This window comes from Mobula birostris, chromosome 2 (assembly GCF_030028105.1).
Source record: "Mobula birostris isolate sMobBir1 chromosome 2, sMobBir1.hap1, whole genome shotgun sequence".
NCBI lineage: Eukaryota > Metazoa > Chordata > Chondrichthyes > Myliobatiformes > Myliobatidae > Mobula > Mobula birostris.
The window spans coordinates 143782932-143805153 of record NC_092371.1 but is presented as its reverse complement, the minus strand read 5'-3'; the positions used below and the strand labels follow the sequence as shown (position 1 = coordinate 143805153).

The window sequence follows — 22222 nt, the reverse complement described above, 5'->3', positions numbered from 1 at the left end:
TTATGAAGGCCAGCATGCCATTAGCTTTCTTCACTGCCTGCTGTACTTGCATGCTTGCTTTCAGTGACTCATGTACAAGAACACCTGGATCTCATTGTACTTCCCCTTTTCCTAACTTGACTCCATTTAGATAATAATCTACCTTCCTGTTCTTACCACCAAAGTGGATAACCTCACACTTATCCACATTAAACTGGATCTGCCCACTCACCCAGCCTGTCCGAGTCACCCTGCATTCTCATAACATCCTCCTCACATTTCACACTGCCACCCAGCTTTGTGTCATCGGCAAATTTGCTAATGTTACTTTCAATTCCCTCATCTAAGTCATTAATATATATTGTAAACCGCTGCGGTCCCAGCACTGAACCCTGCGGTACCCCACTGGTCACCACCTGCCATTCCGAAAGGGACCCGTTAGTCGCTACTCTTTGTTTTCTGTCAGCCAGCCAATTTTCAATCCATGTCGGTACTCTGCCCCCAATACCATGTGCCCTAATTTTGCCCACTAATCTCCTATGTGGGACTTTATCAAAGGCTTTCTGAAAGTCCAGGTACACCACATCCAATGGCTCTCCTTGTCCATTTTCATAGTTACATCCTCAAAAAATTCCAGAAGATTAGTCAAGCACGATTTCCCCTTCGTAAATCCATGCTGACTCGGACTGATCCTGTTACTACTATCCAGATGTGTCATAATTTCATCTTTTATAATTGACTCCAGCATCTTTCCCACCACCGACGTCAGGCTAACCGGTCTATAATTCCCTGTTTTCTCTCTTCCTCCCTTCTTGAAGAGAGGGACAACATTAGCCACCCTCCAATCCACAGGAACTGATCCTGAATCTATAGAACATTGGAAAATGATTACCAATGCGTCCACGATTTCTAAAGCCACCTCCTTAAGTACCCTGGGATGCAGACCATCAGGTCCTGGGGACTTATCAGCCTTCAGACCCAGCAGTCTGTCCAACACCATTTCCTGCCTAATATAAATTTCCTTCAGTTCATCCATTACCCTCGGTCCTTTGGCCACTATTATATCTAGGAGATTGTTTGTGTCTTCCCTAGTGAAGACAGATCCAAAGTACCTGTTCAACTTGTTTGCCATTTCCTTGATCCCCATAATAAATTCACCTGTTTCTGTCTTCAAGGGCCCAATTTTGGTCTTAACTATTTTTTTCCTTTTCACATACTAAAGAAGCTTTTACTATCCTCCTTTATATTCTTGGCTAGTTTACCTTAGTGCCTCATTTTTTCCTCCGCATATTGTCTTTTTAGTTACCTTCTGTTGCTCTTTAAAATTTTCCCAATTGTCTGGCTTCCCACTCGGCTTTGCTATGTTATACTTCTTCTCTTTCATTTTTATACTGTCCATTACTTCCCTTGTCAGCCACGGCCTCCCCTTACTCCCCTTAGGATCTTTCTTCCTCTTTGGAACGAACTGATCCTGCACCTTCCGCATTACTCCCAGAAACACTTGCCATTGCTGTTCCACTGTCATCCCTGCTAGGGTATTGTTCCATTGAACTTTGGCCAGCTCCTCCCTCATAGCACCATAGTTCCCTTTGTTCAACTGTAATACTGACACTTCCGAGTTTCCCTTCTCCCTCTCAAGTTGTAGACTAAAACATATCATATTATGGTCACTGCCTCCTAATGGCTCCTTTACCTGGAGGTCCCTGATCAAGTCCGGTTCATTGCACAACACTAAATCTAGAATTGTGTTCTCTCTGGTAGGCTCCAGTACAAGCTGTTCTAAGAATCCATTTCGGAGGGACTCCACAAACTCCCTTTTCATGGAGTCCAGTGCCAACCTGATTCCTCCAGTCTACCTGCATGTTGAAATCCCCCATAACAACTGTAGCATTACCTTTGCGATATGCCAATTTTAACTCTTGATTCAACTTACACCCTATATCCAGACTACTGTTTGGGGGCCTGTAGATAACTCCCATTAGGGTCTTTCAACCCTTAGAATTTCTCAGAAGAGGTGAGTGGGCAGGTGTAACACTACTGCTGCTTACAGGGATAAGTGCCAGAGGGAGTTTAAGTTGGGAGGGACGAATGAACAAGGGAGTCACGGAGGCAGTGATCCCTGCAGAGAGTGGAGGGATATTTATTTTAGCGATACAGCACTGAGTAGGCCCTATTGGCTCTTTGAGCCACGTCAGTCCAGCAACTCTGCAACTCCTATTTAACCCTAGTCTAAATCAAGAGACAATTTACAATGACCAACCTTGCCTGGTACGTCTTTTAGACTGTGAGAGGATACTGGAGGACCCGGAGAACACCCATACATTCTGTCAGGAGGGCATACAGAAGCTCCTTACAGAACAGCGCTGGAATTGAACTCCAAACGCCCTGAGCTGTAATGGCGTCTCCCTAACCACTACGCTACCTAGTGTAATGGTGAAGACGTGTCTGGTGGTAGGGTCTCATTGAAGATGATAGAAGTTGCAGAGAATATGTTGAATGCTCATGGGGTGGTAGGTGAGGATGAGGAACTCTATCCCTGTTAAGGCAGTGGGAAGATCGGGTGAGCATGGATATGTGGGAAAAGGAGGAGATGCAGGTGAGGGCAGAATCAATGGAGGAGGAAGAGAGACCCTGTCCTTTGAAGAAGGAGGACATCTCTGAGGTGTGTGGAATGCACTGCCTGAGTCAGTGGTGGAGGCAGATACACTCGTGAAGTTTAAGAGACTACTAGACAGGTATATGGAGGAATTTAAGGTGGGAGGGTTATATGGGAGGCAGGGTTTGAGGGTCGGCACAACATTGTGGGCTGAAGGGCCTGTAATGTGCTGTACTATTCTGCGTTCTATGTTATGTTATGTCTTGGAAAGGAAAGCCTCATATTGGGAACATGCGACAGAGATGAAGGAACTGAGAAAAGGGAATGAGATTTTACAGATGTGGTGGGAAGAGGTTTGGTCAAGATAGCCTTGGGAATTGGTGGGTTTGTAAAAGATATCAGGGAGGTGTCAAAAATGGACCAAGTGAAATTCAGGGCAGAGTGGAAATTGGAGGGAAAGTTGATGAAATTCACAAACTCAGCATGGGTGCATGTAGCAATGCAGTTGTCAATGTAGTGCAGAAAGAGATTCTTTCAATTGTTTCTTCTTGACTAATGTAGATTACAGTTAGTTTTGTGCATCAGATATTTGCCTGCACATCAAAACAGATTTGATGTTCTGATTAGCAGCTCCTCTCTCTATTAGTTGATCTTGTTTGGATTATAATGATGGCACTATAATTTGTCCTGCAGGGTGGAGGGGGGTGGCAGAATTTCTACCCCCATTTGCTATATGGTGATGTATATAGGATATGCATGTTTGGATGTTGAGTGAGAAGAAACTCTGTGTTTTAGGGCTGTTCACATATTGGAGAATGGCATCTTCACTTATGTAGCCAAATATCCCATGGAATTAACTGCTTTGGGCAGAAGAAATGCTGATGAGAAGTTTAGTGGTGAAGACTCTCTTCCCCACTATCAAATTTTGTGTACAGTTGGATGTTACTTCTATACTTTTTAAATTCACTTTTGTTTTTCAAATGTTACATAATATTATAGAGAGGTATGGAGGGAGCGATCGATTATTATCCAGTGAATCTGACATGATTAAAGGGGATGTAGGAACCAGGGCCTTGGTGAGTCAGAGGGAACACAACAAGTATTACCTGGTGAGCCAGATGTTGAATCACTGGGATTTACTGTATCAGCAATGCAAAACAGCTTTAAACTGCATTTTCACTTCCAGCAGCCTTGAACTGCATGTAGTTGTAACTGTTGTTCCTCTAAAATCACTTTGGCCAAATTAACTCCTATTATTGCTTTATAGGCTGTGATTCTACAAATACTTATGAAAGGTTGGATAACTGAGGGAGCTCCTGCAGATTGAGTTTAGTTTTAGTTAGGAACTGGCATATCATCAGTGTTAGGAAAGTTATTGGAGAAAATTCTGAAGAACAGGTGTTCATTTATCAATGGATCTACAAACCCCATTTCCAGAAAAGTTGGGATATTTTCCAAAATGCAATAAAAACAAAAATCTGTGATATGTTAATTCACGTGAACCTTTATTTACTGACAAATGTACAAAGAAAAGATTTTCAATAGTTTTACTGACCAACTTAATTGTATTTTGTAAACGTACACAAATTTAGAATTTGATGGCTGTAACACACTCAACGAAAGTTGGGACAGAGTTAAAATAAGATTGAAAAGTGCACAGAATATTCAAGTATCAGTTCAAAAGGAACATTTCTCAATGCAAGATTGCAGAGAATTTAGATCTTTCAACATCTACTGTACATAATATTGTGAAAAGATTCATAGAATTCAGAGGCATCTCAGTGCGTAAAGGGCAAGGTCGGAAACCACTGTTGAATGCGCGTGATCTTCGAGCTCTCAGGCAGCACTGCCTAAGAAACTGTCATGCTACTGTGACAATTATAGCCACCTGGGCTCGGGAGTACTTTGGAAAACCATTGTCACTCAACACAGTCCGTTGCTGCATCCAGGAATGCAACTTGAAACTGTATTACGCAAGGAGGAAGCCGTACATCAACTCTATGCAGAAACGCCGGCGAGTTCTCTGGCCCCAAGTTCATCTCAGATGGACCGAAAGACTGTGGAACCGTGTGCTGTGGTCAGATGAGTCCATATTTCAGCTAGTTTTCGGAAAAAACGGGCGTCGAGTTCTCCGTGCCAAAGATGAAAACGACCATCCAGATTGTTATCAGCGAAAGGTGCAAAAGCCAGCATCTGTGACGGTATGGGGGTGCATCAGTGCCCACGGCATGGGTGAGTTGCATGTATGTGAAGATACCATTGACTCTGAGGCGTATATTAGGATTTTAGAGAGACATATGTTGCTATCAAGGTGATGTCTCTTCCCGGGACGTCCATGCTTATTTCAGCAGGACAATGCCAGACCACATTCTGCATGAGCTACAACAGCGTGGCTTTGTAGACACAGAGTGCATGTGCTTGACTGGCCTGCTGCCAGTCCAGATCTATCTCCTATTGAAAATGTATAGCGCATCATGAAGAGGAGAATCAGACAATGGAGACTACGGACTGTTGAGCAGCTGAAGTCTTATATCAAGCAAGAATGGACAAAATTTCCAATTGTAAATCTACTACAATTAGAATGCTCAGTTCCAAAATGAATAAAAAGTGTTATTAAAAGGAAAGGTGACGTAACACAATGGTTAACATGCCTCTGTCCCAACTTTTGTTGAGTGTGTTGCAGCCATCAAATTCTAAATTTGTGTATGTTTACAAAATACAATTAAGTTGGTCAGTAAAACTATTGAAAATCTTTTCTTTGTACTTTTGTCAGTTAAATAAAGGTTCACGTGAATTAACATATCACAGATTTTTGTTTTCATTGCATTTTGGAAAATATCCCAACTTTTCTGGAAATGGGGTTTGTAGGTCAGGAAACTCACTACACAACTCTTAGTTAATCGAAGCTCACACTTTATTGTCTCTGCACAAACAACAACGTAACTATGTTGACCCCAGGTCAATAACTTAAAACATGAATTCTACTGTTCCCTCTATGCCAATACTCATTCATATTACTTTTCTGATTTATAACACTGAAATAGGGAGTTTCTGTTGGCCAAATGATTGACCCTCCTTCTCCCAGCCTCTGTCAAGGGGCTTCTTCCTCACAATGGTGAATCTCCAGAGTTATTTCTATTTTGTATCTGAAAATCTCTGCTTTTATATTCATTCCTTGCCAGTTTAAATGTTGCCTTTCAATGTTATTGGTTTTGGGTCATCTGACAGACCTATTACACGCTATTGGCTCTGGTCTAAGCCAGCATCCATTTATTGCTTTCCTTCCGCAAGTGACAACTGGCAACTTGTAATTTATGGCTCTTCGTTCTCTCGACCTCTGGCTCAAACCAGTAACCAGCTTGAATCACTCCGGGCAGAAACTGCCTCCACCATTCACAAACCTAATCGAAGAATACCTCACAAATAACTTTTTATTTGGAGTTATATGCAACTTCTTATCTCTAGTTCAGCAGATTACCTGGAGCATCATTGTGTCTACTATTAAAACCAAGCAACACCAGTTTACATAATAAAGGGCATAGAGCAATTTCACAAAATGGCAGCCTCCATTCCTTCAACCTCATGGCAAGAACAAAGACAATTCGTTTGTCTGCTTCCACTGTCCTTGACCCATTCAAGTTCAATACTGTAATCCATATTTTAATTCCTCCAAGGCCAACTCAAGGTGTATGTTCTTTTGGAAAGACAGTGATTGATTAGGCATACCAGCATGGTTTTGTGAGGGGACAGTTCTGCCTTACTATTTTTTTTTTTGAGGAGATCCAGATTGATGAAGGAAGTGTTTTAGATGTTGTCCATGTGGACTTTAGTAAGATAATTGATCAGCTGGGAAAATAGGCTGGAAAATGGCAGGCGGAATTAATGCAGACAAATGAGAGGTATTGCACTTTAGATAGACAAACTAGAGTAGGACATAAACAATGAATGGTAGGGAACTGAGAGGTGCATTAGACAAGAGACATCTTGAGAATGCAGATCCATAATTCCCTGAAAGTAGCATCACAGGTAGATAGGGTTGTAAAAGAGTTTTTGGTACAAGGTCATAAAGGGAGTTTTTGATCTTCATAAGTCAGGGTGTCAGGACTTTGAGAACAGTAGTTGGGATGTTATGTTGAAGTTGTACAAGAAAGTGAGACCAAGTTATTGCCTCCTACCTACAGGGAAAGATTTTAATAAGCTTGAAGGGGTGCAAGAATTATAGTTCTAAGTTATAGGGAAAGGTTGAATAGGTTAGGACTTTAGGAGCTTTGGAGAAAAAGGAGAGATTTGAATTTACAGAAGAAGGGGAGATTTGAATTTACAGTCTCTCCTCTTCCCCCCCCCACCCAGATTAAGTGAGACTAGAACTAGAGGCTGTAGGTTTAGAGTGAAAGGTGAAATTTTCAAAGCAAATCTGAGGGAAAACTTTTTCACTTGGAGGGTGGTGTGAGTGTGGACCAACTGCCAGCAGAAGTGGTAGATGTGGTTCAAATGTAGCATTTAAGGGAAATTGGATGAAAGGGGTTTAGAGGGATTTGGTCCAAGTGCAGGTAAATGGGATTAGGCAAATTGGGTAAGTATGAATTAGATGGGCCAAGGTGTCTGTTTTCTGCTTTCGTACTCCATGACTATATTTCAGCTTTGATATTTTTCATTTATGTATATTCCTGTCCTCATTTATCATCCTGTGAAATGTAGTTAAAATATCCTTTGTCCCGGTCTGCTGCTTGTGAGAAGATGGTGTCAGGCTTAGTAAATGAGACCTGCTTAGGATACATATCACCGGATCTTTGTGGCTAGTAGGATGGAGGTAAGTTAAGGGTCAACATTGAAGGAGTTAGCGTTATCCCCAGCTTCAAATCCTGAGTCAAAGGAATTTTATTTTCTTCTTTTGAATTCTGTGAGCCAGAGAGTCCTAAATTTGGCCTGTTGTTCAAGCTTACCAATGGATACGGAGGTCAGTTGAACTCTCCCTCCACAGTCCTCTTCTATTAGATTTCTTCTTCAACCCCTTACTGCTTCCACTTACCCCCTCCCAGCTTCTTACTTTATTCCCCTCCTCCACCTACCCACTTTCCCCTTCACCTGGTCTCAACTATCACCTGCCAGCTCGTACTCCTTCCTCTTCCATCCCTCCCCCAATCACATTCTGGTTTCTGTCCCCCTCCTTTTCAGTCCTGGTGAGGGTCCTTGACCGGAAATGTCAACTGTTTTATTCCTCTCTGATGTTGCCTGATCTACTGAGTTCCTCCAGCATATTGCGTGTGTTGCTCAGTTTTGACCATATAGCATTGAACATAATGAGTGGTGCAGTGCATCCTGAAGTAGAAAATTTGGACTTAATTCTTCAGAGTAGTTTGATGCTGAAAAAGAATCCTATGGGGAGAATATAATCAGTTTTCACTCCAATCGGTGAAAGTAACTGGAAATTCCCAGTACCTTGAACTGTTGTCTGAGATAGTTTGCGGCTTGCTTTCAAAGACCTAAAGCATCTTAAGACTTTAAAATGAGACGTCAGCTTTAAATTTTGCCCACGTTTGTTTTTGAAATGTGTGCTTCAGATTGCTGGATAACAATTACCTAGGATCCCACACATTGCATATGCTGCTCTAAATGCCTTGCATCCTTGGTTAAATTTCACTTACTGTGATTATAACTGGCTCTTATTATGTAAGACTGTTTCTCATCTTCCATTTAGTTACCAGGATGTGGCTACAAATCACTTCTTGTTGTTGTGAAAGCTGAGATCAGATATGTTTGTGGTAAAGAGGCCAATTGCATGGCATTGTCTAATTCACTTATAAACTGTCTCAAAGCTTCTCTGTAAGTTTCACTTCTTAACCTCATACGCTTTCCTTTAGTTACCCTGTGATCCATAGACACTGTTTCAATGCCTATTTACAGCAGTCTAATGTGGCTCTCTTTTCAAATACTTCCTCATCCAGAATTGTAATCACAGAAAAACACCACAAAAGATTATAAACCATTGATTAAAACTGAATATGACCACCTTGGTCCTAACATACAGTGCCTATAAAAATTTTCAGCATTGATTCACAGTGGATTTAATTTCGGCTTTTTTTTTGACACTGATCAACTGAAAAAAGATTTGTGTCAAAGTGAAAACAGATCTCTACAAAGTGATCTAAATTAATTACAAATATAAAACTCAATATAATTGATTGCATAAGTATTTACCCCTTCAGGTCAGTATTGAGGAGATGCACTTTTGGCCAGCAATTACATCCTTGAGTCTGTGGATAGTTCTCTATCAGCTTTGCACATCTGGACGCTGCAATTTTTCCCCATTCTTCTTTACAAAACTGCTCAAGCTCTGTCAGATTGCATGGGGATCATGAATGAACAGCTCTTTTCAAGTCCAGCCACAAATTCGCAATTGAATTGAGGACTGGCCTCTGACTTTGGCCATGAGTTTTTTTCAACAGGGACTTTCTCTTTTCCACTCTCCCATAAAGCTGTGACTGGTGAAGCACCCGGGCAACAGGCGAATAGGCAGCCTCTCCCATCTCATCCACTGAAGCTTATAACTCCTCCAGAGTTGTGATAGGTCACTTGGTGGCCTCCCTCACTAGTTCCCTTCTTGCACGGTCATTCAGTTTCTGAAGACTGCCTGCTCTAGGCAGTTTTTCAGATGTTCTATATTCTTTTCATTTCTTGATGATCGACTTAACTGTATTCCAAGGGATATTTAGTAACTTGGAAATATTCTTGTACCCATCTCATAGAACATAGAACAGTACAGGCCCTTCGGCCCACAATGTTGTGCCGACCCTTAAACCCTGCCTCCCGAATAACCCCCCACCTTAAATTCCTCCATATACCTGTCTAGCAGTCTCTTAAATTTCACTAGTGTATCTGCCTCCACTACACTAGGCAGTGCATTCCATGCACCAACCACTCTCTGAGTAAAAAAAACCTTCCTCTAATATCCCTCCTTGAACTTCCCACCCCTTACCTTAAAGCCATGTCCTCTTGTATTGAGCAGTGGTGCCCTGGGGAAGAGGCGCTGGCTATCCATTCTATCTATTCCTCTTATTATCTTGTACACCTCTATCATGTCTCCTCTCATCCTCTTTCTCTCCAAAGAGTAAAGCCCTAGCTCCCTTAATCTCTGATCATAATCCTTACTCTCTAAACCAGGCAACATCCTGGTAAATCTCCTCTGTACCCTTTCCAATGCTTCCACACCCTTCCTATAGTGAGGCGACCAGAACTGGACACAGTACTCTCAAGTGTGGCCTAACCAGAGTTTTATAGAGCTGCATCATTACCTTGCGACTCTTAAACTCTATCCCTCGACTTATGGAAGCTAACACCCTACAAGCTTTCTTAACTACCCTATCTACCTCTGAGGCAACTTTAAGGGATCTGTAGACATGTACCCTCAGATCCCTCTGCTCCTCCACACTTCCAAGTATCCTGCCATTTACTTTGTACTCTGCCTTGGAGTTTGTCCTTCCAAAGTGTACCACCTCACACTTCTCAGGGTTGAACTCCATCTGCCACTTCTCAGCCCACTTCTGCAACCTATCAATGTCCCTCTGCCATCTTCGACAATCCTGTACACTATCCACAACACCACCAACCTTTGTGTCTTCTGCAAACTTGCCAACCCACCCCTCTACCCCCACATCCAGGTTGTTAATAAAAATCACGAAAAGTAGGGGTCCCAGAACCGATCCTTGTGGGACACGACTAGTCACAACCCTCCAATCCGAATGTACTCCCTCCACCACGACCCTCTGCTTTCTGCAGGCAAGCCAATTCTGAATCCACCTAGCCAAACTTCCCCGGATCCCATGCCTTCTGACTTTCTGAGTAAGCCTACCGTATGGAACCTTGTCAAATGCCTTACTGAAATCCATGTAGCTCATATCCACTGCACTACCCTCATCGATACACCTGGTCACCTCCTCAAAGAATTCTATCAGGCTTGTTAGACAGGATCTGCCCTTCACAAAGCCATGCTGACTGTCCCTGATCAGACCATGATTCTCTAAATGCCCATAGATCAGATCTCTAGGAATCTTTTCCAACAGCTTTCCCACCACAGACATAAGGCTCACTGGTCTATAATTACCCGGACTATCCCCACTACCTTTTTTGAACAAAGGGACAACATTCGCCTCCCTCCAATCCTCCGGTACCATTCCTGTGGACAACGAGGACATAAAGATCCTAGCCAGAGGCTCAGCAATCTCTTTCCTTGCCTCGTGGAGCAGCCTGAGGAATATTCCGTCAGGCCCCGGGGCCTTATCTGTCCTAATGTATTTTAACAACAACAGCTCCTCTCCCTTAATATCAACATGCTCCAGAACATCAACCTCATTCATATTGTCCTCACCGTCATCAAGTTCCCTCTCATTGGTGAATACCGAAGAGAAGTATTCATTGAGGACTTCACTCACTTCCACAGCCTTCAGGCGCATCTTCCCATCTTTATCTCCAGTCAGTCCTATCTTCACTCCTGTCATCCTTTTTTTCTTCACATAATTGAAGAATGCCTTGGGCTTTTCCTTTACCCTACTCGCCAAGGCCTTCTCATGTCCCCTTCTTGCTCTCCTCAGCCCCTTCTTAAGCTCCTTTCTTGCTACCCTATATTCCTCAATAGACCCATCTGATCCTTGCTTCCTAAACCTCAGGTATGCTGCCTTCTTCCACCTGACTAGATTCTCCACCTCACTTGTCACCCATGGTTCCTTCACCCTACCATTCTTTATCTTCCTCACTGGGACAAATTTATCCCTAACGTCTTGCAAGAGATCTCTAAACATCGACCACATGTCCATAGTACATTTCCCTGAAAAAACATCATCCCAATTCACACCCGCAAGTTCTAGCCTTATAGCCTCATAATTTGCCCTTCCCCAATTAAAAATGTTCCTGTCCTCTCTGATTCTATCCTTTTCCATGATAATGTTAAAGGCCAGGGAGTGGTGGTCACTGTCCCCCAGATGCTCACCCACAGAGAGATCTGTGACCTGACCCGGTTCGTTATCTAATACTAGATCTTAAGTCCTGGACGCACTTAACAAACTCTGCCCCGTCGAAACCATTGGAACTAATCAGGTGCCAATCAATATTAGGGAAGTTAAAGTCAACCACGATAAGCCTGTTATTTTGCACCTTTCCAAAATCTGCCTCCCAGTCTGCTCCTTGGTATCTCTGCTGCTACCGGGGGCCTATAGAATACTCCCAGTAAGAGTAACTGCTCCCTTCCTGTTCCTGACTTCTATCCATACCCTTTCTGTAGCTGTAATATTATCCCTAACCAGTAATGCCACCCCTCTCTATCCTTTTTAAAGCACTGAAATCCAGGAATATTGAAAATCCATTCCTGCCCTGGTGCAGTCCCTACATGGAGCATGACATCCAGCTGCTCACCCTCCCTCTTGAGAATACTGAGAACTCGATCTGAGATATCGTGGACCCTGGCACCAGGGAGGCAACAGACCATCCGGGATTCTCAATCTCTTCCACAGAACCTCTTATCTGTACCCCTAACTATCGAATCCCCTATCACTACTGCTCTCCTCTTTTCCCTCCTTCCCTTCTGAGCTGAGGGTCCAGTCTGGGTGCCAGAGACGCAACCACTGCAACTTGTCACTGGTAGGTCGTCCCCACCAACAGTATCCAAAACGATATACTTATTATTGATGGGAACGGCCACAGGGGTGCTCTGTTCTTTCTGTCTATTCCCCTTCCCTCTCCCGACAGTCACCCAGCTACCTGCCTCCTGACTTTTAGGGGTGACTACCTCCCTGTAACTCCTGTTTATTTCTGCCTCTACCTCCTGAATGATCCGAATTTCATCCAGCAACGCTCCAGCTCCAGTTCCCTAACTCAGTTTGTCAGGAGCTGCAGCTGGATGCACCTTTTACAGGTGTAGTCATCAGGGACTGTTGTGCTCACCCTGACTTCCCACATACTGCAAACGGAGCACTCTACTGCCCTAACTGCTGCCTCCATTACTTGCTGCTAAGTTAATTAGAGTAATTAAAGGAACTTACCCGGCCTTACCTCACTGGGAGCAGGCTCGTCCTCAGCCCCTGCTCGCCGAAGCCTCTCGAGCTAAAGCCTTCTATTACGTACCCCGTAACTGGGTTGCCAAACCAGCAGAAATGGACCACTCGTTGGAATCTGGATTACTAGGAACTAATAAAGTTTTATTAAAGAAATCAGTAACACAGTACTCTAATCGTAAGGATATAAATGCAACAGGTTAGCAATGATAATACACGCATGTACGCAGAACTAGGGTAATAGGAATCAAACCAAGCTCTATCGCAGTCTAGGGGTAAAATGATCAGTCTTAAGTGACGCAGAGTTCAGTTCAGCTTGGTACTGTTCACAGTAATCGCTGTTGTGCCGTAGGGGAGAGAGAGAGATGCAATTTGGTTTCAGGCAGACCTTTTTGATGTCCTCGCAGTTGGTTTCGGGCAGACCCTTTGATGTCTTCTATCCCGCTGTGGTCACCGACTGTGACCCCTCCGTTCCGGATACGACCTTTCTTCCGCGGTGTACCCGGCACCCAGGCAAGGGCGGACACACACACCAGGTTCCCACTGATCGTACCTGTACACCCTGTGAGTCTATGGTCGGTTCCCGCAAACCGGACCTCCAAACTCTCACCAACTTGTGGGGGCACATCGCTCTTCCAGGGTCTCGTTATCTCGTGATCTCATGGTGTGTCCCATGCCTTAGCGAACCTATTCTTTTTATCCTCCGGCTGGGGTATCGCCTGTCCATCAAACTTCAAACAGTTCAGGTTCAAAGTAACCGGTCTGTCAATAGCTGAATTGTGTTTCTTTTCTGTTAATCTCTCTCTCCTCTCTCGTTAACATTTTGAACATTTCTCCATTGTCTCTCTTATCTCTCTCATTAGCATCAATCGTCTGATAACTTGGTTTGGCGTCACACTTCCTACTCCTGACTTGTGCTTTTCAATAACCTTTTCACGGAGTCGCTTGGAGTGTTCTTTTGTCTTCATGGTGAAGACTTTGCCAGGATACTGACTCACCAGTAATTGGACCTTCTAGCTACAGGTGTAATTTTACTACAGTCAATTGAAACACATGGTGATCTCCATTTAACTAATTATGTGACGTCTAAAACCAATTGGCTGCACCAGTGATGATATAGTGTGTCATATTAAAGGGGGTGAATACTTATGCAATCAATTATTTTGTGTTCTATATTTGTAATGAATTTAGATCACTTTGTAGAAATATGTTTTCACTTTGACAGGAAGAAATATTTTTCTGTTAATCAGTGTCCCAAAAAAAGCCAAATTAGATCCACTGTGATTCAATGTTGTAAAACAATAAAACATGAAAACTTCCAAGGGGGTTGAATACTTTTTATAAGCACTGTACGTGATGCATTTACTCACCAAGCTCACCGAAGAACCCTGTTCCATTGCTAAATAGGAATAATTTCTGTTATTTTTTGAGACAGTTTGTATTGTAAAATGTCATGAATTTCACTATAATCAAAAGTAATATCACCACTTAATAAAGTTTTGGACACATTAGAATTTAGAAGCCTGAGAGGGGATCTTATTGATTATTAAGGGATTGGACACGCTGGAGGCAGGAAGCATGTTCCCACTGATGGGTGAGTCCAGAACCAGAGGCCACAGTTTAAGAATAAGGGGTAGGCCATTTAGAACAGAGTTGAGGAAAAACTTTTTCATCCAGAGAGTGGTGGATATATGGAATGCTCTGCCCCAGAAGGCTGTGGAGGCCAAGTCTCTGGATGCTTTCGAGAAAGAGATGGATAGAGCTCTTAAAGATAGCGGAATCAAAGGTTATGGGGATAAGGCAGGAACTGGATACTGATTGTGGATGATCAGCCATGATCACAGTGAATGGAGGTGCTGGCTCGAAGGGCTGAATGGCCTACTCCTGCATCTATTGTCTATTACTGCAGTAATAATTCGAGCACTTTAAAACTCTGATAGCACACAAAGTCTTTGGAGTTTTCCCATTAAAATGGGTCAAAATGGTAGAATTGGTGTTGCAACAGGTCCAATACTGATAATAGATCATTCACTTGAATGTTTAACTCTTTCGGTGCAAATGCAATCTGACTAGCTAAATACTAAATATTAAGTTGGCAAATTAGTTCATTATTGTCACGTGTACCAAGTTAAGGTAAAAAACTTATCTTTCATAATGACTGTACAGATCATTTCATTACAACAGTGCATTGAGGTAGTACAAGGTAAAATAATAACAGAATACTGAGTAAGTACTACAGTACAGAGAAAGTGCAGTGCAGCTAGACAATAAGGCCATAGCAAAGTAGATTGTGAGGTCAAGACTTCATCCTTTCATAACAGGAGACCATTCAGTAGTCTTATAACAGCAGGATGAAGTCTGTCCTTGAGCCTGGTGGTATGTGCTTTCAGGCTTTTGTGTCTTCTGCCCGATGGGAGGGAGAAGAGAGAATGTCGGGTGTGCTGATTGTGCTGGCTCCTTTACTGAGGCAGCAAGTGGTGTAGACAGTCCATGAAGGATGCAACAGAAATGACTTACTAATGCAACATGCCATTATAATTACTATTAAATATTATTGTAGCTGTTGTTGCATCACTCACAGTTTTCCATTGACTTTTTTCCTAAAGATTGGCCTCTTCATTCTTATTATTCTGCGTATACTTCGTATGCCAGCTTTCTCTAATATAAAGCTGAGGGGCAGGGTGCAAAGTGTCTCCACCCCCTTTTCTCTGCACATCTTTGCTTTGCTACCAGTTTTCATTCATTCATTCATCATTCATTTATTTATTTATTTGGAGATACAACATGGAATAACAAGTTATGGCTCGTTATGGGCTAACGAGTTGTGCCACCCAGGAACTCATCTATTTAACCTTAGCCTAATCACAGCATTACTTACAATGACCAATTAACCTACCAGCTGGAACGTGGGAGGAAGCCAGAGCACCCACACATTCATGAAGAGGAACATACAGACTCCTTACAGATGATGTCAGAATTGAACTGTGAACTCTGACGCCCTGAGTTGTGATAGTGTCCCGCTAACTGCGGCGCTACCTGCCCACGATATCTGCTAGCATCTGTCTTCTCCATCCCACTCCACGTGCATAGGCCATGAGCGGGGGAGAACAGGTGGTTCTCAGGGAACTGCTAGTAAAAGGCATGCAAAATCTACCTCAGTACAAGTGATGTAATATACTACTAGTAATGCATTAAGCTTTTCATTTTAGAGTTTCACAAGTTTAAATATCTGTTTTGTTTTTTGGTTAAATTTCTGAGAAAAATGTATGTTGAGGCTTTCATTGAAAATAACTTTGTGGCTGTGATATACCAAAATAATGGTGATATATTTGTATGGACCTCCTTGAACTTCAGTAGTATTATGTACTGCTATTTTAACTGACTGAACCAGACATTTATTTCCAGGCATTTGCTACCGTGGTTTGTGCTGCAGAGGGGAAGGATTCAGACAAAATAAATAACGGACAGGTGGATGATATTCTACAGTATCCTTTCTGTGCATTTTCTTGCCAGTAAACCATGGCAGTAAGGGTAACCTTTTAAAAATATATCCTTTTACATCTTTAATCATCTTGCATACTGCTTAAGAAACATTTCCTAGCAATTGGGTAATCCTGAAGATAGTTGTACTGCAAGAATTTACTATCATCACACTACCAAAGATACAGAAGTCATTATCCATTGTATTTCAGATAGTCAATAAATTAAGTAATGTCACTCAAGTGGCTTGTATTTGCCAGATTGAGTCCCCGTGTATGTGCTTGTGCAGATGTTCCAGCCTGTGCATTGTAGTTTCAGTTCTGTCTGCAAAGCAGTCAGATAGGTTTTCCTCACTTGAGAATCTGATGCAGGATCCACTTAAAGAAGCATTTAATCTTTGTTGTCCTGGTCTAGATTGGGCACTGATTGAAGAGTGGTATACTGGCCAAATGTACATCTCATATATTTCATACCAATCCAGTGGATGCAGCCCAGCCCTTGATAGTTTAAATTAAAGTAAATGTGCATAAGTGGACTCAGCTAATTGCATTTTGCAGCTTTGCAAGTGGATGATACAAACCAGTGATCACTGTCTTGACGACGTGTTATTAAACAGTGTGTTGCATATTGCATAATAGAAATGATTAACTGAGAGCCCTTTGGAATTGTTTGGTGGTGAAGGAAGATCTCAGGAGAGTAGAATTAGTTTTAATTCCATTCATTACTCTTACTGACTTCCCATTTCCTTCAAAGTTTAGAATCAGTGAAAATAATTGAAGAATATTTTCATCACCTTTACCTTATACTGGTAACTGAGATAGTTTGCTTGTTGCTTGAAAAGATCAATTACTCAATACTCCAGCTTAGGACATTGATTTTTGACTGGGTTTGTGTTTGAAATGCTGTGTGCTTAAGAGATCTGGACTAAATCTACCAAGTAATATAGGATCCAAAAAGGTGGATGAGCTACTCAAATGTTGGGTATCCTTAGCAATATTTATAGTGGAGAGGGTCAAGAAGCCCAGAAATTCATGAAATAGAATAGGAATGCCCTGAAACATCTACATTACAACAGAGAAGGTGCTGGATAAAGATGGATAAATCCGTGATGTGTGATGAAGTACATCCAGGACCAATGTGAGAAGGAAGAAATTGCTGAAGCACTAACAGAGACTCTGCATCACTATATTAAATTAAAATTAAATAAAGGAGGGGACCTTATCGAAGCAGGGGTGGTGAACCTATGGCACACATGCCCAAGATTGCCGTGAAAAAACTTGGCACATGGCATGCAGTACTGCCCCTTGATTCTTTAAGCCCCACCCATAATGAAGATACAGTACATAATGATTATTTTTACAATCAAATGAAGCAGTGAATCATTTTTTAGAACCCAAGAGCAGTGAGATGTTTTGACAGGGAGCCACTCACTCCAGCTTGGCCCCAGCTATATGGTTACCAGAATATGGAATGTAGGATGATGTGCTTTGAAATCCTGGTGTACTCGTCAGTATGTGAATAGTAAACGGTTGGGCCAATTGCCACTGGCTTCACTCTACTTGTATTTTTTCTGCTGACATTTGTGGGTGGACACTGAATATTCAGTGATAATAAGGGTAAATACTGTATGTGGTTTATTGCTTCCATGAGTATTTTCAATTGTAATTTTAAAATAATTTTTGAACAGGTTGACTGAAATGCTTCATTTATTTCAATCTGTCTGTTGTACTTTGTTTAAAAACTGAATATACGTAGATGAGCACAGGACTCATCCTTTATTCTTAAAAATCCATAATTATTGTAACTAATTCATAAATAAATGATAAATCTGCACAAAATTACCATTTCATGCAAGAGTCCTTTTTAGAAGATTGTTGCCAATTTGGGCACATGCACTTTTTAAAAAAAAAAACTTCACCCCATTATATAAAATCAAGAGGGGGCATAGAAACACTAAATAGTTGAGTCTAAAACTAGAGGCCATAGGTTTAAAGTGAGAGTCGAAAGATTTAAAGGAGACTCGAGGGGCAAGTTTTTCCATGGAGGGTGGGATATGAATGGACTGCCAAAGGCAAATGTAAAAATGGGGGCAATTACAATGTTTAAAAGACGTAAATACAAGTACATAGATCGGAAAGGTTTAGAAGACTAGAGGTAAAATGTAAATAAATAGGATCAGCTTTAATTGGCATGGGCTGGTTGGGCAAAATATGGCAAATAAACTGTAAAGTTAAATTTAAAGTGTTTTACATTATTAAGGACTGTTTGTCATCTTCCATTTGGTTACCAGGATGTGGATATGAATCATTTCTTGTTATTGTGAAAGCTGAAATCAGTTATGTACTGGAGTGTTTCTAATTGTGGTACAGAGGTTTATTTTCAGAGAATTGCCAGATCCACTTGTGTGCTCTCACTGCTCTCAGTTCTCTGCTTTATAGGCCAAGCATACTTTTGTGTCTTAGCATGTGATCATCAGACTGTTTCATTGTCTATCTGCAGTCAGGGCCAATATTCTTAGCCAGGGAATGTAATTACAGAAACCCAGTAATGGATAATAAAATACTGATCAAAACAACATGGCATTTCAGTCACCATAGAACATCACATGATGCATTCATTCATGGTGCTAGCCCGAGCCTTGTTTATATTGCTGAATGAGAAATATTTGTCCATTAATTTATGGGAAGGACCCCATTGTTTAAAAATGTGATTGTTAGGCTTCTATATTAATGAATACTTAATAAAAGCAGCTAATGGTGCCTATATTAAAGTCTTTGGGTCGCGTTGTAGTTATGTGAATAGACTGTTATAACATACAAAATCTATGGAGTTCTCCCACTGAAATAAATAAAAAGTATTATTTTCAGTGGATCATCTAAATTTTGCTTGAGGTCCTTCACTATTCCTACCTCTTATCTCCAGCGACAGTACATTATTCTTCTGCCTCAAGGAAATTAGAATCAATTTTTTTTTTCCAAATGAGGTTAAATTTAAAATTTCATAAAGCTATGAGAAAGAAGCAGGTAAGTGGGAGTAATTGGCCAGTCTGTTCAGTGTCACTGCCAGTTAGTCTGTGTCCTGGAAGATTCAATAAAGAATGTAACAAAAATGAAATATGGGAAGTATTTAGTTATAGGATGGCAATCTTATGGTGATCTACATACTGTATTAACATCTGAACCATGATTTCCTTGACTTATTTTCAGTGCTCGTTTCATTCGGGCAGTTTCTGAGCTGGAGTTCTTGGGCTTTATTAAGCCAACAAAACAGAAGACTGATCATGTAGCAAGGCTAACATGGGGTGGTTTCTGACTGTAGCTTTAAGTCTTGAAAAGATTTCTTATTGTATTTAAAATGTACCTGTGCTAGACCTGGAGAATTTGCTATGTTTGTACTAATTAATAAAATGATTATTTCAGATGTTGGGCTTTGAAAACAATTTGTCTTCACATTAACAGGCAGCAAGGGCCAGGCATACATTGTTATACGTTTGTCAGACACCAACCTGCTGCAGAACTCTTTCTGCTTCCTTCTGAATTAATAGTACCAGGTAGCTAGGGAATTTTAGGCACCTATCGACAAAAATACAATTACAGATAAAAGCTACTGCTTTAAAATTAGCGCAGCATGAGTTTTGCAATTGTGTAGTTTATTCAGTGGGAATCCCAACCAAAGGTGCCTTGTGATGCAGTACACTTTTATAGACTATGCTCATTCTTAGTCATATTTTCAGTAGATACAATGTCATGAAATTATCAACTTCGCAGCAGCACAACAATGCAATACATAATGAGAGGAAAAAAATGTTAAGTGTGTGCCTTCAGGCTTCAGTACCTTCCTCCTAGCGGTAGCAATAAGAGGGCATACTACAGAGGCCAGTGGCCATGATGGGCAATTCTCTGCAGCTAACTTTGACACCGTGCAGTAGTAGCCCCCTCCCTCCCCCAACTCCATACCAGATGGTGATGCAGCCAAGTAGATAAATCTTACCATTATTCAGAATTGGTATGCTTCAGAAGCTCTGTGTAAAAGGTATAAGGAATGTACCCTGTGATAAACTATTCATCTCTCTGTTCAAGGCCAAATCCTAATCATCTGCGAGAGTCATTGCTTGAGTCAGAGCAAATGCAAATCTATTCATTTTTATGACTGACTTGCTGTAAATCAATCATTTTAAAACTGTCCTAAAACATGAGACTAACCCTTAGATAATGTTTCAAAATGAGGGAGTTTAAATAAAGAGCTTTTTAAAATATTCACAGGTTAGTTCTGATGAAAAGGTCAAAACCAGAAAGATTCCCTCCCCCCATTCATTTTGTACTGCAACCTTAGTTTGTCCAATTAGCACTTTAAGGTAAACCAAAGAGTTCTGATCTGATGGCAGTTTTTTAAATGGATGGGTGGGTATCTGACAAAGCAACCTCAAAGCAATTGGGTAGATAATAGACAATCTCCTTAACTATTTAGCATCTTCTAGTCAACATTGTAGGAGATCCATTATAGTACTGAAACATGAGTATTACACAAATATATTTTGACATCACAGCTAGAGCAATCCAAGTTAGTGTTTTTCTTTTTGTTTGGGGGGGGAGGGAGATGGTCTTTCTTCCTACTGCTTCTATTGCTTCCCTGTATTTTATGGCTATCTGATGAGTTGCATTCTGCATATATACTTTGATAATAAAATGAATCTTTGAACCTTTATTAAATTTCAGTACAAAGATAATTAGTTTTTTTTTTGGGAGGAATAGTTGAGTTTCAGATGACAGTTCACAAGTTCATTTTGTATATGCACCCACTATATCACAAATCCATTCAGCAACAGTCGAAGTCCCCCTCCCTTGCCATTTGTTGAAACTTTTGACCAAAGGTTAATCAGTATTGTGTTCCAATTTTCCTAGGTAATGTCCTGAAAGGACATTCTCTGGTCCTATGGGAGAAAGCTTGAAATTTGGTCATATTTAGAATCAGATTTATCATTGAGTTTGATGACATGAAATTTGTTTTGCAGCAGCTGTATAATACAAAGTCCAAAATACCATGAAATAAAATAGTGCATAAAGAATGAGGTAGTGTTCATGGTTTATTCATAAATCTGATGGAAGAGGGGAAGGATCTGTTTCAAATTACTGAATATGAACTTTTAGCAATCTGCTGCATTGTAAACTGGATACCCAATTATTTTCAAGTCTCAGATCCGTCGGTTGAGCAGTGTACAATCACTAAAGAATAGCTAATTTCTAGAAAACATACTGACTTCTACAAATGAGTTTAATTTTGGCACCATACTCAGCAAAGACATTATGGGCTAGCGACCTTGTTCCTGTGCTGCACTGCTATGTTGGCATCTAATATTAACAAAGGTATTGAACCAAAGTCGAAATAAAGTCAAAGAAATTAAGTATTTCAGCAGATATCTTGTGTGCAAGCATAGTACATTCTAAACCTATTAATCTTGGGCATTTGACCAAAGTCAGAAGCAAAAATGTATACTTGGACAAGAGGTAATGTCTTATTAACCAACAATTCAGTAAGTCTTTAATCAATTCAAGCACTACTCAAATTCGGATGTAAATCTTTATTGTCAACTAAATTCCATTACACTACAAAGAACAGTAAAATAATGGTACATCAAAATGCAGAAATAAACTTTGAAAGACTGCTAGAATAAATAAAATTTACTATTTTAATCAAATTTACTATGAAGCTTCAGTTACCCCTTCCCATCCTCCTCTTCTCAGTACAAAATCTCTTCTGAACCCTTCATTTGATAGACGACCACAGCTACATGCAGGCAATTCCAACAGTGGAGATAATTAATCACGTTATCCAAAATTCACTGAGATTTTGCCTGCAGAAATGTTGTAGTGCACAATGAGCCTTTGCAAACCTTTCCCCTCTGGTCATGTTAATCTCAGCCGTGCAGTAACTGAAGACGTTGCTACCAGCTATCACATCTTCACAGCTGCTCTCTTGGAAGTATGTTGATTATCAGTATTCTTGGACCTTTGTAATTCATTATTAACTGGACCTGGTTTCTTACAAGTTACCTTATTTTTAAAAATACAGTTGTTGGAATCCCCACAATTTTAGAAATCAAGAATCTTGCATTGAGAGTCAAATA

General features: G+C 41.0%; 1 protein-coding gene across 2 annotated transcripts in view; it reads left to right on the top strand.

Moving 5' to 3' along the window:
• Positions 1–19516, top strand: part of orc3 (origin recognition complex, subunit 3) — an 88226-nt gene extending 68710 nt beyond the window's left edge. For both annotated transcript variants that reach the window (XM_072249998.1, XM_072249990.1), the window contains exons 19-20: positions 16024–16103; positions 19305–19516. In XM_072249998.1, coding sequence (XP_072106099.1) covers positions 16024–16103; positions 19305–19410 — 186 coding nt within the window. In that variant the 3' untranslated portion in view covers positions 19411–19516. The remainder of the gene's footprint in view (positions 1–16023; positions 16104–19304) is intronic.
• The last annotated feature ends 2706 nt before the right edge of the window (positions 19517–22222 follow it).